Source organism: Pistacia vera, unplaced genomic scaffold (genome assembly GCF_008641045.1).
Source record: "Pistacia vera cultivar Batoury unplaced genomic scaffold, PisVer_v2 Contig108, whole genome shotgun sequence".
Taxonomy (NCBI): Eukaryota; Viridiplantae; Streptophyta; class Magnoliopsida; order Sapindales; family Anacardiaceae; genus Pistacia; species Pistacia vera.
In genome coordinates, this window is record NW_022195115.1 from 9,535 (window position 1) to 36,890 (window position 27,356).

General features: G+C 34.3%; 2 protein-coding genes across 3 annotated transcripts; one reads left to right on the plus strand and one right to left on the minus strand.

Moving 5' to 3' along the window:
• Positions 1-3,127, minus strand: LOC116133434. 2 transcript variants are annotated; one of them, XM_031419149.1, is made up of 2 exons: positions 1,116-3,127; positions 1-200 (listed from the first exon to the last, which is right to left on the minus strand). In XM_031419149.1, coding segments are annotated over exons 1-2 (1,779 nt in total). In that variant the 5' UTR covers positions 2,894-3,127; the 3' UTR covers positions 1-199. The 2 variants fall into 2 exon arrangements, with proteins under 2 accessions (XP_031275009.1, XP_031275001.1); XM_031419141.1 differs by lacking the exon at positions 1-200 and having other exon boundaries at positions 635-3,127.
• A 1,405-nt stretch (positions 3,128-4,532) lies between these two features.
• LOC116133553 (cysteine-rich receptor-like protein kinase 10) lies at positions 4,533-9,585 on the plus strand. The gene is made up of 7 exons (XM_031419245.1): positions 4,533-4,536; positions 4,629-5,384; positions 7,267-7,454; positions 7,927-8,137; positions 8,280-8,517; positions 9,021-9,171; positions 9,274-9,585. Exons 1-7 carry the CDS (start codon positions 4,533-4,535, stop codon positions 9,583-9,585), a joined length of 1,860 nt encoding a protein of 619 aa, XP_031275105.1.
• The last annotated feature ends 17,771 nt before the right edge of the window (positions 9,586-27,356 follow it).

Here is a 27,356-nt window from a genome sequence, read left to right on the forward strand (position 1 = left end):
ATAATTCTGTTCTAGTGAGTAATTGAAAGTATTTATTCGGCTACAATGGACATGGTTAACTGCATCTAACATGTCTGGATTGGATCTAGTGACACCCTTGTTAGTTCAAGATACAACATTCATACCATAGCAGAAATAGGCAACTGTGATGGCCACCAGAATAATGTCCCTTGAGCAGGTAGTGATCGCCAATGAAGATTATCAAGATTTACTGCATATTCAAGCACACAAGAATAAGAACCCTCCTTCAAGTTTTGGATGGACAGAACCACAAGATGTTTTCTAAAATGTTCATACGATTAGTTATAATGATATTAAAATTACTACTAAGAGATGCAGTCGAAATGAAGTTCAACCAAAAAGACACATGGTTTGATATCAGCCTCATTCACATCACACATGCCCAGAAAGATGAAGAGTAATTTCTCTGTTCATAAAATGAAGTTGGGAATTTAATTTGCGTCTTTTCTCCGGATCAGTGAGGCTATTATCGTTCCATAATGTCCCATAAAGTACAGAATAACTATCAAGTTTGAACTAAATAGGAAATTTCTCTGTTCAAACTTAAATCTGGATAATTTCCATTGCCACTACTTAAAAAATTCAGTGCAGAACTCATAATCAACCACTAGACAAAATTAAGTCTATATTAGCCACAGCATTCATCAGTTTGGTACAGTATAATACTTATCTACAACATCGGTTTTGTATAAGGCAGTCAATCAAGAAGAACCAATCACCAGCAGAGGATCAATGTGTTTCCACAGAGAAGAATTAAATGTAGAAAAAGAAAACACATATTTTTCCAGAAGAAAAAACAATTATAAACAGAAATATAAACACATTCTACAGAGAAGAATTACACTTCTTTTCCATATATAACTGGAATTATATACTTCAGAAGTCAAAACTTCTCGTACCTTGCAATAAATTACATCACTCAACTCCGGTCTTCAATAATATAAATTCTAGTGTGTGCAAAGCTCAGATATTCACATTTTGTTAAATTATCATCTGTGTCTTCATACAAGTATCAGGAGTGGAGGAAGATGCTCTACATGACTCTTTAAGGTATACACATCCAACAATGTAATCAATTCAAATAAGAAGCGCCATACTGTAATTGCCACTCCATGCAGTCCTCAAAATCAAAACTACTGGCACAGTCTAATAAGGCATTTTGCTGTTGTTCGTAGCGACATATGTAATTCAAGCCAACAAGGAGCTCACAGATGGCTGCTTCTGTCTTTTTCCTGTCAGCAAAATATAGTGTATGCAGCAGCAGAACATTTGTCCGCGTCACAATTTGCTGTTGCTCGAAATTTCGTTCACTTTGCCACCTGATCATATTATGAGCCAGTGGGGCAAGCCACTTCAGTATCCCATCAAGGGTCTCTTTCCAATCATGGGCAAGTGGAGCATCATATATTGCCAAATTTTTGATGTAAGACTTGAGATTAGTCTTGAGAGACATTCTTAAGCTTGCAGGCAACATCTGATATAAATCATCCCTAGCTTCCTCGCCAACTAAATGAGGGTAACGAAGCAGCTTCTCTATGACAATTATGACATTTGCATAATGCAAGGCAAGAGCAGAACCACCCACAGTAGAGGGAGAAGCATATGCGGTCAATCTGTTTTTGGGGGCAAAATGAGCACCGTTTGTCACGCCACACATAGACTGTCTCTGATCTACGCTGAAAGGAACACTGATTTGACTCCGGACAAAAGAACCAGAATGAATTGGCTCTCTCTTTAAACTGCCATTACCAACACTGCAACAGCCTGAAATTTGACTACTTCGTTCCTCACAATCAATCCCATCATCATCAAACTTCGAAACTGAACTGCTTAAACTAAGACACTCCATAAAAAGCCTTCCAGGGCTAGCCCCACACGGAACGTTAAAGTCATTCACTCGACAAAATGCTACTTCACCTCTCTTTGAGTCAATCCGAGACTTCAAACTAATCTCCCTTTTTTCCAGTCCACCTTTCTCAATTAACCCTGAATGATACCCATTACTACTACGCCTGCTGAGACCCCGTTTCAATGGCCCTGAAACCACTTGGACGTGACCCGAAACCTGTCTGCATTCATCCTTCACCACAACAGAATGTTCCTCACTCAACCCAAGAATGTCCCTCTCTAAAGCAGTCTCCCCAAAAACAACACAAATCCTAGCATAAATTGTACAAACAGTCCGAGCTAACAACTCAACAACCTTATCACAAGTCTGATTCCAAAGCGAAATTTCCTTAAGATGCCTCACATCCTGCTTCTGCCAAATCAATTTCTGCTCAAACGCTCTACGACTTTCTTCATGCTGATTCTGTTGAAACTTCTTAGACGTTTGTTCCAACTCATTCAAAACCTCCAATTCACTATACAGATTGGCAGTTGCATTCACAAACCTCTCCATTTTCCTCACCATACTCTCCATATCTTTAACCAAAAACCCCAATTCTTTAACATCAATAACTCCAGTCATAACATCATTATAAACATGCTCAAATCCTTGTAAAGCTGGTTCACAACATTTCTTCCCTAACCTGGACACAACACTAGCAACCCGGTTCAAGTCATCCAGCTTCTCAGCTAAAGCAAGCTGAAGAAGATGATTTTGATCAGTTGAAACCAAGTACTTAATCCCCTCAGAGTTCAAGATCTCAGCTTTCAGCTTGGAGATCTCTGAATCTGTTAAAGATTTATGTAAATGAATAGTCTTTGACATGACATTAGCCACTTCAAAAGAAAGAATCCCAATGAAGTGTTTAGCTTCATGGCTTTTTGGGCTCTTTTTTTTCTTGGAAGAAGGTTCAAGAAGGAGAGCGTGTTTAAGATTGCTACTTACTTGGTTTCCCATCTTGAGTATCCAAGGTTCTGCCACCATTTCTGCTTAGAGATCTGAGTTGGGTAGTTGGAGATTACACTCAAAAAAACAAAAAGCTTTCTGCAACAATTGATTGGTGTTGGAGAAAGTAAGAACAACGTGCAAGAGGAAAAATGAAAGTGATGAAATAAAGGAAGGGCGTGAAGTGGGAATCAAAAAGAAGAGCACCAGTGTTGCAGAGAAGCTCTCATTGTGTTTGTGTTTGTGGGAATCACTATTTGAAACTATACTTGAGTTTTTGAGGGTTTTAAAAATTGTCTTCTGCTACTACCATTCAATGTACTTTAATTGAATTCTGTTGACTTTTTTATTTTCTCCCTTTAAACAAGGATTGTTAAATTATAAAATCGTGGGAACATTTCTCTTTGTATTGATAGAATAATAATAATAGTAATAACAACAATAAACTTGTACATAATATCAATACGTAAACTTATAATGTTGAACTATAAACTTCTAAAAATAAAGGTCATAACAAGGAACATGCCACGTTAATAATGTCCTAAATGATCCAATACAATAATTGCACAGGTTTAAAGGACCTTTTCAAACTTGAAAACCTTGGGCCAATCATGGTGGGCTTTAATCATGCTGCATATGTCTCATTGAAAAGTGATAATTGAACCATTAAACATAATAACCACAAAACTGAAAGGAACATAGGGAGCTACAAATCATGATCCTGAAATTTGTGATTGCCATTAGTAAGAGATTTTATAGATATTTGTCTTTCAACAATTCTTACTTTTTCATGGTGAGAAAGCTTACATCGGTTTTAAAATCAAGATGAAAGAACAATAGTGATTGTACTATAAATGGATTGATATTGAAAATGGTGAGTCATTTTTATTAGCAAAAGTAATAAAGAAAGTTTAATAAAAGAAAAGGCCGAACGATTTGCGCATACCCAAGGTTTGCTATAACGACAAATTGATACCTAAAAGGTTTGGAAACGATAAACAGGTACCTTCCGTCATGTGCTGTTAGTAATTTCTGTTTATTAATAGTGAAAAGACTAAAATGTCCTTGAAAGTTTGATATTTTAGTTTTTTATAAATTTATAAATTTCTAAAAAACCCCATAGGTTTCCTAATTTAACTAAACATCCCCATATATAAAAAGTTTGTTAAATAACAAAAACACCCCCACCACCCGCAGTGCCAGATTCCGGCTACCATAGCCGGAATCTAGCCGAAAAATTGTGTTACGACACAGACCCGTCGGATCTGTGTCGTACCGTGTCGATCTGGCCGTCGAGGCTACAAAACTCCATCTGCGACGTCGACGGCCAGATCGACGTGTTACGACATAGATCTGACGGGTCTATGTCGTAACGCAATTTCCGACCAGATTCTGGCGGTGGTGGCCAGAATCTGACACTGCGGGTGGCGAGTGGCAGGGATGTTTTTGTTATTTTACAAAATTTTTATATATTGGGGTATTTAGTTAAATTAGTAAAACTAGGGGGTTTTTTAGAAATTTTTAAATTTATAAAAAACTAAAATATCAAACTTTCAAGGGCATTCTAGTCTTTTCACTATTATCAAACGAAAATCACTAACAAAACATGACGGAAGGTACCTATTTGTCGTTTCAAAACCTTTTGGGTACCAACTTGTCGTTTCGGTAAACCTTGCGTATGTGTAAGTCGTTATCCCTAAAAGAAAATAAATTCATCTTTATTAGAAATGGGAAACTTTTCAAACCCCTTATACTTTGTCCTCAGTACATTAAGGTCTATCAAATTCAAACACTCAATGCAAGCGCTTCTTGTCGTCACAGGNCAACCTCAAGCTTCTCTTCTCTTCTCTTTCTTCCAACGCCACTTTCAACATCTCCAATGGACTCTCCCAAGTCATTTTCCGCAACGCCACCGCAGGCCAGGCTCCTGACGAGGTCTTCGGCCTCTTTCTTTGCCGTCCCGATCTCAACTCCACCGCTTGCCGGGACTGTGTTACTCATGCAATAAGAAATGCAACCAGAATTTGCACTACTCAAAAAAGAGCTTTAATATGGTACGACGAGTGCCATTTACGTTACTCAAACCAGTCTTTCTTCTCTAGCGTGGCTCAAAATCCCAGTATTTGGATTCCAAACACCGAAAATGTCACGGAACCTGACAAGTTTGATGATTCAGTGTTCAGTTTGATGAACGCAGCTGCGAGCAAAGCTGCTCATTCACCTGATAAGTTCGTGGGAGCGAAGGAGGACTTTAGAGTTAATGAAACGTTGTATGGTTTTGTGCAGTGTACGCCGGACCTGTCAAGTAGAGATTGTTTTACATGTCTTCGAGCATCTAATGCTGAGTTACCATTGTGTTGTAAGGGGAAGAAAGGAGGAAGAGTCTTGACTCCCAGCTGTAGTACCCGGTATGAGTTGTATCCATTTTTTAATGAATCCTTTATTTCGACATTAGAACCAGCGCCGCAACTGGAACCTCCACCTGTGAGTCTATTTCCGCCAGCTTCTGGTTCTGAGACAGGGTTTCAAGGTAAAGTATTATGCCATATTTTATTTTTCTAATAAATTTTTTGTATAAAATAATAAAGGATAATATTTCTTCTCATTAACGGTAGGGCTTATTACCAAATTCGATTTCTCTTAATTAGTGATGGACACCAATGATTTATTCTGATTATGTCATGAATTTTATATTTAATATAAAAAATTTCAAAGTTGGTATTTTTCAAAATCCAAATCATTGTCAAAATTAAGGTAATAATACATCCAAGGGTTCCGAATAAGTCAACCTTTCGTACTTAGATTATAAATAAATAAGACCCATGTTACAGAAATTTAATTGAAGTCATTACTTGTAAAAAAAATTGTGATGCAAATATTTTTTTTTCTAAACTTAATAAATTATGGTTTTTAATTCCTTATTATCCTAGGAATTCTATTCTAAATGGTTTTTAATTTAGTTTACCTTTAGGAAATTAGGATTTTTATGGTTTTTTTTTTTTTTTTTTTTTTGGTTAGTATCATTTGTTTGATTTGATTTATGTAACAGTATTGATAAGAATGGTTTTCAAAAACTTTAAAACGTGTCGAAAACAATTGTAATTATATTGAATAATTTTTTTTTATTAATAATGATTAAAGTTTTAATTTTTATCATTACGCTGAAAATTATAAATTATATCGTTTTCTGAAAATTTGTCCCTCCGCCGCTGGTTGTATGTTCTGACAAGATGTTTAGTTTGAGATTGTTGTAGTTTATCTCTTAATCACTTATGAACCGGCTTTTAATATAATCAACTTTAGAAATATTCTATGTGCTGTTTTTTTTTTATTAATTTTAAATTTACTTTTGCTTTTAGGAAAATGAATTTGGTATGTATAAAATGACCAAAAAGGGTTTTTTTTATTTAATATAATAAGTTTTTATTCTAATAAATTCTTTTGATTTTTATAATGTACTAATAATATTTTTTTTTTCTAAATTAAAATTTTAAATAATAAAAAAATTGGCCAGCAGTGTTGCTAGGCAATAGTAGGAGGCACGATTGGTGACATTGTCGACACCATCAACTTCGTCATTTGGTGATCTACACAGTCGTGATGTCACCAAAGTTTAGCCAAAGCTTTGTTAGCCTCTTACAACCAAACATCCTGCCATCGACTAGAATGTCATCATCACGACAAAGATCGCTAGACGAAGAACTTAATGGTGCTTGTGGTGTTGCCGGACACGCCTTTGGAAACTGCGGCTGGCTATTGGTCAGCAACCGCAGTCGACTATTGGTTGGCAATACCGCCAGCCAAGATTTTGTTTTTCTTATAATCGTAAAGTTTTTAATTTAATTCATATGTCTGTCTTTAAATTTTTTTATATTATTAATATAAAAAATTAGATCTTCTAAAAGTTGATTTTAAAATCTAAAAGCTATAAATACCTACTTTTAAAATCCTTCGATAAAACAGATTATGAAAAAGAGTAGATTATTTCATAATAAGTTGAAAATATTTGCCCCGACATAGGAGGAAAAAGAAGACAAGCAGTATGGTTTGCAATGGGGACAATTATATCAGCAATTCTGGTACTCAAGCTCTCTGGTCATTTCCTGCTGCGTATATGGAGAAGATATAAAGGTAGTGGCTTTTCTGGTCTGAGTAATAATAATTACATACATTTATATATAAAACTTTTATGCATGAATTTCCATTGTCATTATTCTTTTATTGTCACATATTCCTTTTTATATATTAGGTAAATTTTTAATTTTTATACACTTTCACTCTATTATATCACATTAGTTTATATACAAAATTTTGTATTATCATAGTTTATTTTAATCGTCCATAACAAGAATTATTTTAGTTACCTGTTTCTTTTATTGAATGGAAATTGATTGATCAGTATGTCTTTGCAGAGGAGAAAGCAAAAAGGCGAGCACTTCAAGTGCTTCGCTCAGGAGATGAGCAAAATATTTTACGAGCGAAGCATGAGGTGGAATCTCAAGATTTCCCTATTTTCCCTTTAGGTCAAATACTCGAGGCTACAAGACATTTCTCTTATGAAAACAAGCTCGGAGAAGGTGGGTTCGGCGCTGTTTACAAGGTAATTATATGGTAAATCTTAATATTAAGCTTCTAATTTTGTATCATATTGATTACTTAATATAATAAGAGAGCTAATTCTGTCTGTGGATTTTGGTTCATGACTTCGGATTACAACTGATACTGTTGTTATAATATAAATTTTGATATTACATTACTCATAGGTGGATATAATAAATAATGTTAATTTTCTATAATATCAGTAACCACACGTTGTGATGTATAGAGCTAGAATTCAAACTTCGTGTACTTTTAATAATTATATGTTTAATATCTCGAGTTTATATACGACTTTTGTATCTCAAGTGATATTTCACAGATTTGTGCTTATCATATGAATTATGTGCATCATAACATATAATTTCAAATTACTATCAATATAAACTAAAGAAGTATAACGGATAAGTACTTATTTTCCTTAAATAGGCTCTATATGTTTTTGTTTGATGGTAACAATGGAGATTTGTTTTCAGGGAGTTCTAGCAGATGGTAAGGAAATTGCAGTAAAGCGGCTTTCAAGAACATCTGGGCAAGGACTACAAGAGTTCAAGAGTGAAGTTACCTTGATTGCCAAATTACAACATAAAAATCTTGTGAGACTCATGGGATGCTGCTTAGAGGAAAAAGAATCTCTGCTCATCTATGAGTACATGCCCAACAAGAGCCTTAATGTGCACCTATTTGGTTTGCCTCTTAAAAGCCCTAAATGCAATTTTTATTTTTATTTTTTCTCTATATATATATTTCTTTACTTCCTTTGCTTACTCTGAAAGCAAGGAAAAATATGTAATCTTGGTTAAGTTAATTTTGATAATTTCATTATCAGATTCAGCAAGTGATATACAACTAGACTGGAAAAGACGCATGAGCATCATTAATGGAATTGCACGGGGCCTTTTATATTTGCATGAGGATTCTCGACTCAAAATTATTCATCGTGATGTCAAGACTAGTAATATTTTGTTAGATCATGATATGAATCCAAAGATATCAGACTTCGGAATGGCGAGAATATTTGGTGGAAATCAAAATGAAGCTAATACCAATAGAATTGTTGGAACATAGTAAGTATATAAATATGCATAACTTACAAGTCATTCCTTAGTGATCAAAATAGTTTTTGAAAAAAAATTGCTTTGTATGTGAAACCTCATAAAAACTTTTAGGTGAAAACATTTGCATTTTGTAAAAAATATGGACTCTCTTTAGATGGCGTAGGTAGACATTAATACTAAAAAATTCACTGTTTTTGAGATAAGAAAGTTTGACTAAATTTGTTTGTGTTTTAATTTTTTTGGGTGTCATAAACTACTTACTAACATCACCTAACAACATCCATACTCCTTTTTTTTTTTTTTTTTGAAATACAGATGTCTGTAAGATAGATGACTTGTGTAACCTTATCACCTGAAAATGTTACATTATGAACTAGGCTAATCATGTTTTCTGTTACTTTGCTTCTTAGAAATTTGCAATTTCTAAGATACATATTGATAGATGTCATGGTTTAGTACTTAATTAATCTCTCTCTCTCTCTTTCCTTTTTTTTTTCTTGAATATTTAATAGTGGATACATGGCTCCAGAGTATGCAATGGACGGAATATTTTCAGTTAAATCAGATGTTTATAGTTTCGGAGTTCTTCTATTGGAGATTATAAGTGGGAGAAAGAATACTAGATTTCACCTTTCAGAACATGATGAAAGCCTTCTTAGTTATGTATGTAACAGCTCTATGTCTGCCTTTTAAGAATTATATACTTCTAATGACTGATACACCAATTTAGTCAATTAATTATTAATTGCTTGTATGATTTTTTAGGTATGGAAGTTATGGCGTGAAGGACATGCTTTAGAGCTAATGGACCCTGAAATGGTGCAGTCATGTGTTCCAATTGAATTTTTGAAACATATCCATGTCGGATTATTATGCGTTCAAGAAGATCCACTAGATAGACCTATAATGTCATCCATAGTTGTTATGTTGGTAAGTGATAATATAACGCTACCTAAACCGGCCCAACCTGCATTTTCTGTTGGCCGGTTTGTGGGAAAATCCGATCAGGCTTCACCAACATCTGGAAAAGGTTCTTCTATTAATGAGGTAACCCTTTCAAATGTGATAGCTCGTTGAAAATTTTATAACCAGTTCCTTTTCTTATTAATTTATTTGTCAAAAGATCTATATATATGTAGCAGCAATTTAGAATGGAAGGGAATGTCATATATATCAGTAGAACAAGTGATTATTTGAAAATGAGCGAGGAATTTATATCCATCTTTTTATGAATTTATAATTTATTAAATGTTTTTTTTTTAATAAATGTCTACCAAGTATTGTAAGTAAATTATTCCCCATTGTTAAGGACATTGCATTAAGAACATATATAAAAATTATAGTTTTACAATAGTGCAGTTAGCTCCCTTATACAAGAAAAAGAAAATAAAATTCACTGATCATTGCATTCATTGCTGGAATCTAAATTTGCAAATATGTAAACCATACCATCTCTCTAGCTTTCAGTCGATACTATTGTAGAAACTAGAGGCGTTAATCATCTGTCAAGTTCAGAGTGAGAATTTCTTTCAATTGGAAATAACTGACCAAGAATTCTTTCATACATATCAATAACAACGTCACTAGTGCTGTTAAGATCTCCCTTAACATGCACAAAACACATACATTCATTTTTTATAGTCATTTTCTCTTTTTATTTTTCTATAAACCTCGACAGAACAAGGAAAAGGATTTAAAAGAAAGGTTGAAAATATAACTCCTAGCTAAGGGGGATAGGGTGAGCCTTACTCTTTGAAATAATCATTTTTTCAGGTGGGTGCCTTGATTTAATTTAAATTTCGACTATGTTTCTTACGTTGGGATTAATTTTTCTCGTGTTGAGAAACTTCTGAAAACAATATTTTGTAACTTTTCAAAGCAACTATAAGTATTTTTGTCATATTATGAACTTTGTGTGGTAACATTGATTTTTGATTTTGTAGCATCACTCTGTTTATGCACAATCGCTTTATGGTATTCTAATGTTATGACCCTCACTATCCGTGTGATGACACTCGTTCAGCCAGATTTCTTTTACACATGTTATGTCTCTATTTGATGTTAGGATTTTATTCTTATCTAAGAGATGTGTAAGTGGTCCATGTACACATGTAATTAGCTCATTTGATGTACTAGAAAATTCGTTTGGCTTTATAGTGGTCCTAAGAAAGTTTGGTGAAAACTTTCCCAAAATGGCTAAACATGAGAAGAGCTTGTTGGGTGGCTGTCCCTTTGCATTGTTGAGCAAGTTTTCATATATATTCGTCCTCAACCTTGCATTATTCTTCGAACATAAATATCATCTGTTATTCCTTGCAAATTCTTAGAGGTTTATTTCATATTTTGGTTAGGTTCCATTATGCTTTGGTAGACTTACAAATACCTTGTTAACCCTTGTTTGAGTGTTATTTAAACATGGTTTCTTTAATGATGATGATGATGCTTAATGAGATTTCAGCTATTGGAGCTGAAGTGCATCTTCGGTGTTGAAGCTTGAGTGGAGCTCAAGGCTTTCCAAGTGGTATCCTGATGAAAAGCTAGTTATGGTAGTTAGTTCAACCAAAAAGTGAAGTTTGAAGTGTTGTTATAATAGGGAGTGTTTTACAATTGATGCTTAACTTTGGCTTTGTAATTGAACTATGAATGTTTATGGATTAGGCTTCGACTGAACGAGGTCCAATGGATGTAGGTTGGCTCCCAAACCATGTAAAATGTTTTGTGTGCTCTACATTTTGCCTTGGATGCTTTGCTTATGTTGATGTTGAATGAGCCAACCCAAAATGTACAAATGAACATGTTTAACCCATTCCGCTTAAGTTTAATCAACTTGGTAAAGTGATAAAACTTTCAGCAATGAATTTAGACGAAATTTTGATTTTTTTTTTTTCTCAGTTTACTTTGTCCAACAATGAATTATGAACAATATAAACTAATGAAGTAGTTTTTTCCTATTTTCCACGAGATGTTTCCAGTATGCATGTAAACATCAAGGAAACCTATGTATAATTTTCTCATCAAGTCTTCATACTCATTCAAACAGATCGATGATAAACAAAATTCAATGCAACAACAAATCAAACAAAAAGGAAATTATATTTGGATATGAAATCGAGGAGAAACGAACTAAACTTGAGGAAAAGAAGAGACCTTAATGTTGAAGCGCAAAATGGAATGCAAGCAATATGTTTCCTTAATTGTGAAACAATATTATGTTTCCTTTTTCTAGGAGATTTTAAATATTATTATGAAATTAGGTTTCCTTATTATATAACTTAATTTTTGTATAAATAAGTGATGTATTCACAAGTCAAAATAATTTAATTCAATAATAGTTGAATTTACTAAATTATCTCCTTGGGTATTAGAGCTTCCAGGTTGATCACTCAGCTAACCTCTCTTTTTTGTCCTTGCAATTCATACATATATTCGGTTAGCACAATACTCATCTAGCCTTTATTTCTGTCCCTACAATTCAAACAGGTACTCGGTTAGATTTTTCCAAACAACCAAAACTCAAGCAACAATCAACTACTCCAAATGTTGAACCAACTCCCAACCATCAACATGGCAACCACGTATGCAGGCAACGTTTGCATCTATCATGTAGGTTTGTGGTTTATGACCACAAGCTTGAGGGGGAGTGTTGAAGTGCAAAATGGAATGTAAATAGTATGTTTCCTTAATTGTGAAACAATATTATATTTCCTTATTCTAGGAGATTTTAAATATTATTACAATATTATATTTCTTTATTATATAACTTAATTTTTGTATAAATAAGTGATGTATTCACAATTCAAAATAATTCAATTCAATAACAACTGAATTTACTAAATTATCTCCTTTAGTATCCTTTGCTCATAATTCCGACACTTGATTGCCTGGGAATCAAGAAATCTTAGAGAGGGCTTAAAATTGATGACTGCTTTGTGTAAATTTCACTACTTCTGTCTTTAAAACGATGGGAAAAATTTAACATGCCCAAGGTTTACTAAAGGTGCAGCGGAAACTAGACCTGCAATCGAACCAAACATGAACGAACAAGCCCGTTCGAAAATCGTTCGATAAGCATGTTCGATTGTTCGTGTTCGTGTTCGTGTTCGAACGAACACAGGATGTGTGTTCGCGTTCATTCGATTAACAAAAAGCTCATTCGTTTTCGTTCGTGTTCGTTCGACTAACTCATAAATACCTGTTCGAATAACTCGTTCGATAATTTGTAAATACCTGTTCGAATAACTTGTTCGATAACTTGTAAATACCTGTTTGAATAACTTGGTCGAATACCTGTTCGAATAAAAAATATACACCAACTTTCCAATTCATGCTCTAAAAAACAAATATGCAACAATTTATAATTCATACCCATTTAATTCAACATTTGAAAATAAACCAACTCTCTATCTATATTTATATTTTAAATAAATCAATAAAAACTCAGTAAATTAAAATAAATAACCATCATAAATAATAAAACTTCAAAATAAATTAAACAGAACAATAAATCGTTCAAAACAAATTTAGTTCCATATCAAACATGACGCAAACAAAAGGAATTTGCATTTTGCATAGACATTACAGCACAACCAAAAGGATTCCAAGGATTGAACATGCCACTATATAATATGTACAAAATTATTATCATATATATATTAATCATAAATTAAATATGTTTAATATGTTATGAAATTACCAAAATTATAGATTATCATATATTTATTATCATTACATAAATTATTGTAAATGTTTTAAATGTTTACATATATATTTTATATCAACACCCATAAATTCATAGTGAAATGAGGGTCTATTATAATATATGATCAATACATATGTGTGATTAATTTGTTATATATAATGTGTAATTATATATATACAAAATTATTATCATACATATATTAACATAGGTTAAATTTATTAAATATGTTATGAAATTATCGAAATTATAGGTTATCATATATTTATTATCATTACATAAATTATCATAAATATTTTAAATGTTTACATATATATTTTGTATCAACACCCATAAATTTATAGTGGAATGAAAGTCTATTGTAATATATGATCAATACATATGTGTGATTAATTTGTTATATATATATATATATATAATCATTATTGTCTACATGTATATTTTGTATCAACACCTATAAATTCATAGTGGTATGAGAGTTTATTGTAATAAATGATCAATACAAATATGTGATTAATTTAGGTTTAATTAAGCTATTATATTATTAAATTTGTTATGCTATACATCACTTGATTATACAATATGTTATGTTTATCAATTTATCATACTATATTTATTATTTATTAATTGAAATGCTATCTTATAATATTTAATTATTGATTACATTTAGAAAAATATGAAGCTATTATGTTATTGGATTTACTATATTATATATCACGTGATTATATAATCTATTAAGTTATTAAATTTATCATACTATATATCATAATAATTTAGTACTTTTTAATTAAAATGTCATATACTTATATAGTTAATTATTAATGACATTTGAAAAAAAAAAAATACAAACATATTATATATATAAGAAAAACAAAAGTATCATAATATTTTATTATTGATTACCATTAACAAAAATTCATCCAAACTAAATCAAACATAATATAAAAATGAAAAAAAAAATTAAATTATAATAATGTATAACATGTTTTTCGAACATAAACGAACGAACAATCGAACGATTTTTTGCGAACGAATGGATCAATCGAACGTAAAGTGTTCGCGAACATAATCGAACGAACAACCCCTGTTCGAACTCGATCGAACATATTATCGAACGAATATCGAACTGTTCGCGAACAAATGTTCTCGAACATTATCGAACAGTAATCGAACAAACAACGAACGTTCGCGAACTGTTCGGTTCGTTTGCAGCCCTAGCGGAAACTCCTTTGGAACATTGAACGTCATAAGCTTGAAAAAGACCATTTGGTCTTATCTTTTCTTCTCAACATTGCCCATAAAAATACTGTTCAGGCCAGGTACGGTCAAGCCGTGAGTTTGGACCTGTTTTGCTAGGTCTACTGTATGGTACCACAAACCACTTATAAATTACTATCTACTATTTTTATTTAAAAAAAAATAAAAAAATAAAACGAGGATTAAGTTAATAAAAATCACAAACATAGGGACCAAATTAAAGTAGATCAGATGACTAAACTCAAATAAGCCAAATGACGGGTACAATTGTTTTTCTTGTTGTTTTCGCGGGAAAAGTGCAGCAGCCCTTTATAAACTAAAATCTTTCATCAATCATCAATCATCAATCATCAATCATCAATCATCAATCATCAATAAACATCATGGCGTCAAGTTTGAAGCAACAGAGCTGATTCATTCTAGTGTTTGGTGCATGGGTTGACCAAATTGATGCATGGGTTGCGATTGACTAATCCAATAGAGAAGACGAGCGTTAAGTTAAAATAGGACAGATCTAAAAACGCTAAACAGATCAATTTCCAAATCAACCAAAGTGATGGTGGGATTAGTTTTTATTTGAGAAAGTTTTATTATTACCAACTAAATTAAAACTTAAGTGAAATGGGTTGTTAAGTTGATTTTAGTGTTCATTCTTCATCATTGTAAAACAACCAACCATGAAACAAAATAAAGAACATCAAGGGCTTTTTACATGGTTCGACAAAATGCCTACATCCATGGGTTGAGTTCAAATGAAGCCAATCCACCATGGTAAACATTTATATTCAATTACAAAGCCAAAGTTAAGCATTAGTTGCAAGAACACTCCCTGTTTTGCAACGCTTCAAACTCCACCCTTTAGTTGAACTTTGAATTACCACAGCAAGCTCCACGTTCACAAAATCACCTAGTCAGCCTTAAACTCCTCTTAAGGATCAACACCGAAGACACACTTCAGCTCTAAAAGCTTGAAATCCTATCAAGCATTGTTGTGAGTGAATGCTGAAACGACGTCATACTGAATATTAGTGGAACGGTGTCATTTTGGATAACTTCAAGATGAATCCTGACCGTTGATTCAGAGACAATCCAACAGATGAAAAACAAGCCACAAGTCAACACTATAAAAAGAAAAGGTCTTCTTGAAAACTATAGATCAAACGAGAGAGAGAGCGCCTGTTTTCGTGTTCATCATTCTTTGTTAGGGTTCTTGATAATTTCTATTTCTGATTTCTATTGTAATCTGTGGTATCTTGAGTGGTTGTGGGATAATCATTTAAGGGAAGAACATTTGTCTTCTTGGTATAGGAATTCCAGGTTAGAGTATTCCTAGGGCAGATTACGGGTTTGAATCAGAGGTGTTTGATTTGGGGTTTCTAGTGTATTCTTGTATCTGTGACTATAAGTGGTTGTTTAGTTAATCGTAGTGCAGCGAACTCCCCTTTTCCAGAGTTCAATGTGGATATAGCTTGCTCAAATAGGGCAAGTGAACCACGGTAAAAATCCGGTGTTGATTGTGTGTGTTGTTCTTGTTTTCATTTTGGTTTGTGTTTGTTTCTTGGTTGATTGCATAACAGTGGTATCAGAGCCATCATTTGTTAGGTGATAATCTTCGAGTGCTAGGTTAGGGTTTTCTCAGATCGAAGAAATTAGGGTTTCTCAAATTTTGGGGGTTTTCTCAAATCTTGGGTTTCTTGATCGAATTAGGGGTGCTAAGGCCAGTCTGAGGTCAACTAGTCTCAATCAAACCAAGGGAAACACAAATTAGGGTTTTTGTGGGTTGTGTTGTGAAGAGTCAGTTCTGTTTCAGGCTCTTGATCTTTCCGTTCCTAAACACAAAATACATCACAAACCATGTCGAATACCACCACCCGAATGGAGATCTCCCAATATGATGGGAAGATCGACTTCGGGAGTTGGAAGAAAAAAATGAAAGCACTGCTTTCACACAATAAATTCAGTCTTGCACTGGAGAAGGATCCCAAGAAGTGGACCGAGGAGAAATTGAAGAAGAAGGAGGAGATTGACGAAGAAGCCTACAATCTGATCGTGATGAACCTTTCAGACAGCGTACTGAGAAAGGTTGATGGAATCGAAACCCTTTTGGGGTTATGGGGTAAACTCGAAACCTTGTATGCTCTATAATCTGCGCCAAACCCCAACATTTCTTAAGGGTGCTTTATTTTCATATAAAATGGACAGTAAAAAGACTATAGAGGAGAACCTAGATGAATTTCTCAAAATGACTCTAATTTTAAAGGGCACAGATCAGGAATTAGGAGAAACTAGCTTAGCCATGATATTGTCGAATTCCTTAAATGAGGACTATCTTGTTGTTAAGAATGCACCCCAGTACTTCGGTACTATCTCTAGTGTTGAATTGATAGTGGCTGGTCTTAAGGCTAGAGAACTTGAGTTAAAGGTCCAAAAACGAAATGGGAGTAACTTATTGGTTTGGGGAAAACCAGACACCTTTCAATCTATTAAAGAAAATCAACCTAGCCAGGGTCCAAAAACAAGAAACGGGGTAAATGGAACAATAAGCATAAGACGAAGTCTAGAAAATGCTTCTTCTGTAACAAAACTGGCCATCTGAAGAAAAATTGTTTTGAGTGGCTTAAGAAACAAAAACAGGGAAATACAGAAAGTAATCTAGCCTCAACCAAACACTTAGTTGAAGAAACAGAGGTGCTTACTATCTCTGTTTCTGACAATACAAAAGAGTGGGTGTTAGACTCTAGATGCTCATTCCATATGAGCCCCAATAGGGATTGGTTTCAAGACTTTGAAGAATATGATAGGGAGACTGTTTTCATGGGGAATAGCAATGCTTGTAGGGTTAAAGGTAGAGGTAACATAACTCTTAGACTCTGTGGTGGAAAACTAATAAAACTCACCCATGTTAGGTACATTTCAGAACTAAAAAGGAACCTCATATCTTTAGGAACCTTAGATGAGGAAGGGTGTTGTTACAGAGCCGTAAATGGGTGGCTGAATGTGTATAGAAACCAGAATCTTATCCTAAAAGGAGAAAAAAAGGAATGGGTTATACATCCTATGTGGAGAATATTATTCTGATTGTCTAAGTTCAGCCCTTGTCACCTCAAATTTATCAGTAACTGAAAGATGACACCTTAGGATGGGTCATATGAGCCAGAAAGGGTTAGATATCCTAAGCAACTAGGGCATGTTAGGAAAATACACTATTTCAACCCTAGAGTTCTGTGAAAACTTTATTTTAGGCAAACATCACAAAGTCAGTTTCCCAAAGGGCATACACCTGGCCAAATGATGTTTAGACTACATACATTCAGACTTATGGGGGCTTGAGAAAGTGAGGTCTCATGGGGGCAGTAGTTACTTTATGTCCATTGTAGATGATTTTAACAGGAAATTGTGGATATACACCTTTAGAACTAAGGACCAGGCCCTGTCTAGGTTTCAAGAGTGGAAAGCCCTAGTGGAGAACCAACTAGACAGAAAAGTAAAAACTCTAAGGACTGACAATGGGTTAGAGTACTGTAACACTGAATTTGATAAGTTTTGTAGTGAGCAAGGAATCTTAAGACATAGAATAGTAAGAAGAACCCCTCAACAGAATGGAGTAGCTAAGAGAATGAATAAGACTCTGTTAGAAAAAGTTAGATGCTTGCGGTTCACTTTAGGTTTACCTAATACCTTTTGGGGAAAGGCCTTATCCACTGTAGCCTATCTGATAAATAGGAGTCCTTTTACTGCCATAAACTTTAAATGTCCTGAAGAGGTGTGGTCTGGGAGAAAGCCTGGTTTGAGTCATTTGAGAATTTTTTGGGTGTGCTGCCTATGCACATACTGTAGGGGGAAAGTTAGAGCCTAGGTCCACTAAGTGTGTATTCCTAGGATATCAAGATGGGACCAAGGGGTATAGACTCTGGGACAGAGAATCACCAAGGGTAAAAATCATTATTTCAAGGGATGTAGTCTTTAATGAAGGGGTGTTCCCTTGTAAAGCCACTGGGCAGGACACTGTTAATCACACCCAACCTGAACATACAAAGAATCCATATGAGATTACAATAATTGAGGTGGAGCCTCTGGGTCAGCAGGCTAAACCACCTCAATCTTATGAGGAACAAGTACCAGAAAACCAACCAGGATCAAATGATCCAGAATCTGAAAGTGAAGAAGCTGGAGCAGATGCTCCAGAGCCACAACATTCCCAACTGGAACACTATCAACTTGCCAGAGATAGAATAAGAAGAAAGGTAAGACCCCCTACCAGATTCTCTTATGCTGAACTAATATACACTGCTTTGCTTGCAAGAACAGAGATTCAAAGAACAGAACCAGATTCATATGAAGAAGCAATGAAATCCAAGGAAAGGGGAAAATGGAGGGAAGCAATGGAAGAGGAAATGAGATCACTTGAGGTAAATAGAACTTAGTCCTTGGTTCCCAAACCCAAGGATCAAAAACTAATAAAATGTAGATGGTTGTATAAGATAAAAGAAGGCATTTTAGCTACTGATCCTCCTAGGTGTAAAGCTAGGCTAATAGCTAAGGGGTATACCCAACGTGAGGGAATAAACTTCAATGAAGTCTTTTCCCCAGTAGTTAAGTACAAAACCATTAGGTTACTGCTGTCTATAGTTGCCCATTATAACCTTGAGCTAGAACAAATGGATGTTACCAATGCTGCCTTCCTGTATGGTAACTTAGAAGAGGAGATTTACATGAGCCAACCACTAGGCTTTATTGACCCTAAAGCCCCTGATCATGTGTGCATCCTGCACAAATCACTGTATGGACTGAAACAGTCCCTAAGACAATGGTATAAGAGGTTTGACAATTTCATTGTAAGCATAGGGTACACTAGGAGTAGATATGATAGATGCTTCTATTTTAATTTGTCTACTTGTTTATCTCTTACTGTATGTGGATGATATGTTGCTGGTGAGTAAGTCTAAGGCTAAAATTCATGAGTTAAAGGGAAAGCTTAGGTCAGAATTTGACATGAAGGATCTAGGAAATGCAAAAAGAATCCTAGGAATGGACATTACCAGGAATAGGAGTAAACATGAACTAATCATTAGGCAGAAATCATACTTAGAAAAATTAGTGTCTAAATTTGGTATGGCTGATTCAAAACTAGTGTTTATGCCTCTTGCAAACCATGTTGTGTTAAACAACAGCCAATGCCCAAAAACTGAATCTGATATAATCAAAATGGAATTTGTTCCCTATGCAAATGTTGTTGGATCTGTGATGTATGGGATGATCAGCAACAGACCAGACCTATCATATTCCATTTCCCTACTGAGTAGAATTATGGCAAATCCAGGCAGTGAGCACTGGACTGCTTAAAGAGGGTACTGAGGTATATTAATGGTACTCTGAATGTTGGTTTAAATTTCTGTAAAAGGCATGATACACTTGACTTGGTGGGTTTTGTAGACTTTGACTTTGCAGGTGATAAAGATACAAGGAAATCCACCACTTCATATTATTTTACCCTTGGAGGAAATTGCATTAGCTGGAAGACACAGCTTCAGCCTATTGTTGCTCTCTCATCAACTGCAGCAAGGTATATTGCTATTACTGATGTGTTTAAGGAAGTTGTGTGGCTTCAAGGATTGTTAGCCGAAGCAAAGCTGACTGATGGCGAGGTTATTGTATTCTCTGATAGCCAGAGTGCAATCCATCTTAGCAAGAATCCAGTCTATCATGAGCGAACCAAGCATGTGGAAGTTCGCTTCCATTTCATCAGGGACTTAGTAACCCAAGGGGTAATTGATCTCAGAAAAGTATCTACTGAGGATAATCCAGTAGACATGAGAACCAAGATTGTCTCACCTGCAAAGTTTAAACACTGCTTGAACCTGCTGCATGTGAGATAACTTGTGAAGATCAGAACTATGAAGGAACTGGTTTGAGTTTGCTGCACTGTGTTTATTCCAGCATTCAAGGTGGAGATTATTGTGAATGAATGCTGAAATGACGTCATACTGAATATTAGTGGAACGGTGCCGTTTTGGACAGCTTCAAGATGAATCCTGACCGTTGATTCAGAGACAATCCAACGGATGAAAAACAAGACAAGTCAACACTATAAAAAGAAAAGGTCTTCGTGAAAACTGTAGATCAAATGAGAGAGAGAGAGCCTGTTTTTGTGTTATAATTTCTATGTCTAATTTCTGTTGTAATCTGTGGTATCTTGAGTGGTTGTGGGATAATCATTGAAGGGAAGAACATGTGTGTTCTTGGTATAGGAATTCTAGTTTAGAGTATTCCTAGGGCTGATTACGGGTTTGAATCAGAGGTGTTTGATTTGGGGTTTCTGGTGTATTCTTGTATATGTGACTGTAAGTGGTTGATTAGTTAATCGTAGTGCAGCGAACTCCCCTTTTCCGGAGTATTCTTGTATTCTTGTATATGTGACTGTAAGTGGTTTGAATCAGAGAGAGCCTATTTTTGTGTTATAATTTCTATGTCTGATTTCTGTTGTAATCTGTGGTATCTTGAGTGGTTGTGGGATAATCATTGAAGGGAAGAACATGTGTGTTCTTGGTATAGGAATTCTAGTTTAGAGTATTCCTAGGGCTGATTATGGGTTTGAATCAGAGGTGTTTGATTTGGGGTTTCTAGTGTATTCTTGTATATGTGACTGTAAGTGGTTGCTTAGTTAATCGTAGTGCAGCGAACTCCCCTTTTTCGGAGTTCAATATGGATGTAGCTTGCTCAAATAGGGCAAGTGAACCACGGTAAAAATCTAGTGTTGATTGTGTGTGTTGTTCTTGTTTTCATTTTGGTTTGTGTTTGTTTCTTAGTTGATTGCATAACAAGCATCACCAATGGAAACCCACGTTCTAGCCATGAATAAATAAGCAAAGTTTATCAAATGTATTTGTAAGTCTACCTAAGGCATAAGAAACCTGATTCAAAACAAAAAAAACCCCTCAAGGAATTTTTAGAGGAATAATTAGGCTTGAGAATAATTGCATCAGAGGAGACAAATATATAGAAAACTTGGGCTCCAATGTAAGGGGACAGGTGGCCAAAAAGATACTTTATGAATTTAAATTTATGAAAAAGTTTATTCCATTTCTTGGGACCACCTATCAAAGAGAATAAACTTTCCAGCACATTACATATCAATTTGACAAGTGTTTTGGACCACACAAATATCTTATAAACGAATAAGACAACTCATTGAATTTTAGAAATACAACACGTGTTACCCAAAATATTCGTCAGATGCATTGTGATCACTCTGACTCAAAGATGCTCACCTGATATAGCAGATAAACAACATAAGAGAAGGTGGTCACTTTAACACATGGTCGTCATGCTGGAAATTTAAACAAGAATGATTGTATAATATTCAAAGTGAAGTATTCATACTATGACTAGTGTCACATCACTATAATCATGAATTGACAAAATAACTTACAATTTGTTTACCAGAAAAAAGATAAAAAAAATAAAATGAAATTAGTTTGAACTGAGAACTTTAAAAATATGAAAATAGGTGGATAAAAAAAAAATGGATCTTAGTTTGATTGATTGCATTTGTTCTAAAAATGAAATTGGGTAGCTCGGAAAATAAAGTGACAATGGCGGTGGTGATAGTGGAGGTCGTGGCCATGATAAAGGTGATGGCTATAAAGTTGGTTGCGGCAAATCACTACAAGAAAATGTACATTATGCAACCAAATTTTTAGCAATTGTACCCTACATTTAGCAACTAAAATGCAATTAGTCGATAAAAGGGGGATAAAATTTTGGGGGCCATTTATTCCAATGTTTGGCGTCTAAAATTAACATTTTGTAACTATTTGATTAGTTGTAGAACAATTTACAATAGCGACTAATTTATTTAGTTGACAATTTTTGGGCAGAAATTTTTCCTAGTAAAGCGGAACAATTGGTATCTAAATATGTGATTTCGCATCTAAATTTTTTGTTATAGAAAACAATTATTGGCAACTACACTATAGTAGCCAAATTAGATGACAAATATTTGTTAATTAATCGATAACTATTTTGATTAGTTATAGAATAACAAAATTACCGAAATATCCAAGTTTTTGACAATAATTACAAAGGGCCTAGGGTATATTTAGCAACAAATTATTCTGTGGATATTAAAAATAATTACGAGATCGCATCTATGGCAACTAAATTGAATTTAGTCGCCAAAATTAATTGAAGTTTTCATGTTCCCACCCAATTTTTGTGTTCTTGCCATAGGAAATTTGGCAACTAAAATTTTAGCTGCTAAATATGATTTCGATAATACTATGATGACAAACAAATCTCATAAACTTTTTCTCACAAATACGACGTGACACTAAGTTGGCATTACCATTTCAACTCACAGCTTTGACTAGACATGAACGGTTATTCCTTAGAGATGAACAATCGTTCATCATATAAGGAACGACCGTTCATCGTATAAGGAAAGACCACTCCTTAGGGATGAACAGTTGTACATTATATAAGGAACGGCCATTCCATGAAGGAATGGTCGTTACATAGGAAGGATGGTCATTCCATCATAGAATGGTCGTTCCTCCAGGTGGAATAGCCATTCCTTCCTACGGAATGGTCGTTCCATAGGAGATGGAATAGCCATTCCATGAGGAACGACCATTCCTCATCCAAGGAACGACCATTCCTTTATTCATAACGGTCGTTCCTTATAAAGGAAGAGTCATTTCTTATTTATAATTTTGTGACAATTTTGGTGAGGGTTGAATTCTAGTTTTGCGATAGTTTTGGTGGGGGCTGCCAACTCAAGTGTCACGTGGGGTTTGTGAGATAAAGTTTATAAGATGCATTTTTCAGCCAATCTTTATTCATTTGATGTACAAAATATGAAATATCTTAATAGTAACTAAAAAATTAGTTAAAAAAATAATGAGGAGTAGAAATGACCAAATTTTCTATTTATTTACTAAAAACCCATTTCTATATATATAAACCCAACCTAATTCCCAATCCCTAACTCCCCAATTTGCGCGCATCTTCTCTTCTTTTCTCCACTCACTACTCCAGTCCATTATTCTTCTCGGCTTCGTTCATTCATTCAATCTTCTTCTTCCATAGTCCACTCTTCTCCACCATCTTCTCGTCCGATTCCAGTCCATGTTTTGAAGTTCAAAAATGTAAGTACACCCAACTTATTTTCATGTTGTAACTGATCTGGTCATTCAAATCTCACCTGTGTCCAAACATTTTATATTAATTTACTTTCTTCAGGCGGTCAAAGTGAGAATTCAGATGTTAAGAGATTGGGGTTGTTGGATTTTGATAATGGCTTAAGTAACCAGGACTCTATGGTAGATGACTTTCTGTTGCCTCATGTAATTTTGTGGATGCCTTCCTCTTTTTTATCATTCCATCTGACCTCTTGCCATTTTTTTTATTTATCTTTCTTTGATCCAATGAACGTTATAGTTAATAACCTAAAAGACAATAGGCATATTTCTATTTACACCAACTTTTGTTGCATTGACCTAAGCCTTTGTATTTTAGTTCTTACAATGTGAGAAAATTAAGTGGATGTAAGGAAAAGCTGTTGTGGGTTTCCCATAATTTATGCTGTCCTTCTTGAACGAAATAGAGAAGCAACAGGAACAAAATAATAATAGTTAAACAAAACAAACAGTAAACAAAGAATGTAATACGCGCGATTTACCCTGGTTCACCCAATGTAGGCTACGTCCAGCTGAGTCAATATTATTGCAATATGCCTCACTTCTCTCGTTTACAATGAATGAATTGTTCTCACACCTATAACAAGAGAAAAGTATGTTTATATACTAGGTTTAAGAGATTAAACCTAGTTTTACAAGAATTCCTATTCCTAAGCCCAACCCAAAAAGGAATTAATAACTTAAAAGGAATCCTACAGCGGTTATACATGGAAAAGCCCAAAACCGCGAGTGCGTCTCCGTTACCCATTAATGCTGAAGTAGTCGACAACTCCAACACTTCTATCATGAATCTCTGGACAACTTACTATTCATATTAATCCCCTAGCTTTATCCATCTAAGGTCTATTTTTAAGTTTGGCATTTCTTAAAGATCCCTTTATCTTAGGTAATTATTAGTTTAATGTTTTCCTTAATTGAGCCTGTTTTGTGATTAAGTCAAAGGTCAGATTGGATCAGCTCCTATGATTTACCTTAAAATAAAGAGAAGGAAGAAAGCCTTACGGTGGAATTTCAGTTTGTAGATAGATTCTCTGGGCATCATGTAAGTTTATGCTATGTCAGCTTATTTCAATATTACAGTTTGTGTATTCCCTTTTGTCATATCCATAATTATAATATTCAAATTGTGGTAATTGGTTAGATAGAATTTTCTTTGTATATGTCAAGCATGTAAAGTGGGTTTAATTTTTATTTTGCAGTTTTCACACGTATGACTGCGCAAGGCATTTTGTCAGTGCTTGTACTCGTATTCTCGGACTTGAGGGGACACCTGAATGAGTTGAGGACCAAGGGAAACTTACTCCTGTTGCTGCAGTATATTTTGAGATGATAATTTCTTTGATTCTTTAATTTGCTTGAATATTTAGTTTCCTATTGGGATAGACTCAGATCGGTTCATGCGAGCACTCGAGAAGGAACAGATCAAATATCTAGTTACGAATAGTAAGAAACCAAATTGGGTGATACCCATTCACTAACTAAAAACGAAATGCTATTAATTATATTAATGAAACAGTCACTATACAATTTTACTAAATTACCTTTATGCAACCAACATCTAAGGCATATGACTATTTCAAACAGCAACTAATAATTAAATTGTTAGTTGTTAAAAAAAAAAAACTTTATGTGTCTAACCTAACATCTAGTTGCCATTCTTTTTGGGACAACGATTGTGTAACTAAATGGCGAGTATGTAAATTTAGATGTAAAAGACAATCAGTATCTAAATTGGACGGTCTGTGTCTAATTTCGTTAGACGTCGAAAGTCATTTTTCTTGTAGTATTAATGATGATACGTTTTGGTAAAATTAGGATAATAATTTTAGTAAATATGATAGATGTATTATTTGATTTTGAAATAAAGGAATATAAGGCTCTGCTTGGCAATTGGCATAACTTATTGGACTGCAGTTTATTGATAATGGATTTCTGAAGATATTTATTAAAAAAAAAAAAAAAATTGTAATAATAGGGTCATTATCACTGACATTTGAAACTGAAATGTAAACTAACAAAGAGTTTAGTCTATTTTCCATGAGAAATTTGCAGGATGCATGCATATGCAAACCTCGAGAAACTATCTATAATTGTATTCTTCTAAGTCAATAGCATCATCCATAGACAAGCCGTNATGCCAGTCCAACTACAAACAGAGGTAGTTGTGGACCAATTTTTGGTCAATATATTGCTAGGATCATCGCTTATACGAGCTTTCAGAGCAAGAAGAGCTTGTTTGTCTGTGGAAATGTTGGTTACTTCCGCATTAACAAAGGAAAGAGTTGAAAAAGGAACTAAGAAAACTAAGACAAAGCAAAGGGAAAGGTTTCTCTCCATGAGATTAGAATGTTGCGTGGTTTTAGTGTGGGCTTGGTGATACTTATAAATAAACAACAAGATGATTATTTCCAAAACCCAACTTCAATGTGTCCCCACCTCTCTTGATATAATAACCTTGCTAAGCTGGTGGGTTTATAAATGTTGACAGAAGAAGATGATCAAGCTTCAAATTCAAGAAAAATATGAGCTGCATGCATGCAACATACTGCCGGGCCACGTGCATCAAGTTGCATGCAGAAGAAGTGTGATCATCTATTATGATCGAATGGTGTATAATGAACCTCTTGAATTTTGGTTTAATGGTGTAGATTTAAAGTTGACTGGAGTTTGTAACATACCCTCGCGTGTATATAAGACACGAGTGTGCCTTAGTTTTACTTACTGAAGAAAGATTTTGTTTTCAGAATTTTTTACTTTTGCTCTGTTTCTTTTTGTTTTCTTCTGCTCTGTTTTGTTTTACTTTTCTCAATAAAGTTCTCCGTTCCAAGACGTTATGCAAAAGAAGTTCTCCCTTTCAAGACGTTTTGCAAAAAATAAATCAATCCTCTCTTCTATTAAATAGAACTTGACTTTGATCAGGATTTTGCCTTTGATCTTCACACAGTCGTCCTTCACCCAAAACACAGCTACTAAGTTGAGCATATCTAAGGCTTATAAACTGACTCTTAACTCTAATTTACGTTCTGATAATGTGGCGTGACAAGAAGGATGCGAGATTCATGAGGTGAGGAGTTTAAAATATCTCACAATACATTCTCTCTAACATGTTCTTTCACATGTAATTTTTTTGCTGCTCTTAGGTTGTAACCCTATTACTTGGAAGTATGGAAACCAAATTTGTGATGACTATAAGGCGTAAGATAGGGATAACATTCACACCAAACACTTTCAGAGCTATATATGAAGGTTTCTGCTAAAAAAGTATTTCATAAGGAGAAAAATGGTTTAGGGTAGATGTTGGAAATTTGTTAATAAGAATTACAGACGTTTGTAGGAAAACGACATAGAAGCCCAAGCCAAAAGTGTTAATCCCATTTCGATAAGATGTCTATGTTTCTTCTCAGCTTTTCCATTTCGTTGAGGGGTATAAGGGCAGAAAAATCTATACAGAATACAATGTTGCTTAAAGTAAAGAATCAAGGCTTGAAATTCTCCTCCATTATCAGATTGAAACTACTTAAGGGGAACTTGAAAATGTTTCTCAACCATAATATTAAAGTAATAAAAAGCAGTTTTGGTTTAAAAGTTGGTTCTAAGGAGATAAAAAGGCAAAAGAAAAGCCTTTATCCATGCAAACATGGGTAGAGATCTAATGAAGATTTTATTAGAAAATCAAATTAAAAACTTAAAAATCGTTT

Excerpts from the sequence above, each read along its gene's own strand:
- LOC116133434 (XM_031419141.1), bottom strand. The coding sequence starts at position 2,893 with ATGGTGGCAGAACCTTGGATACTCAAGATGGGAAACCAAGTAAGTAGC.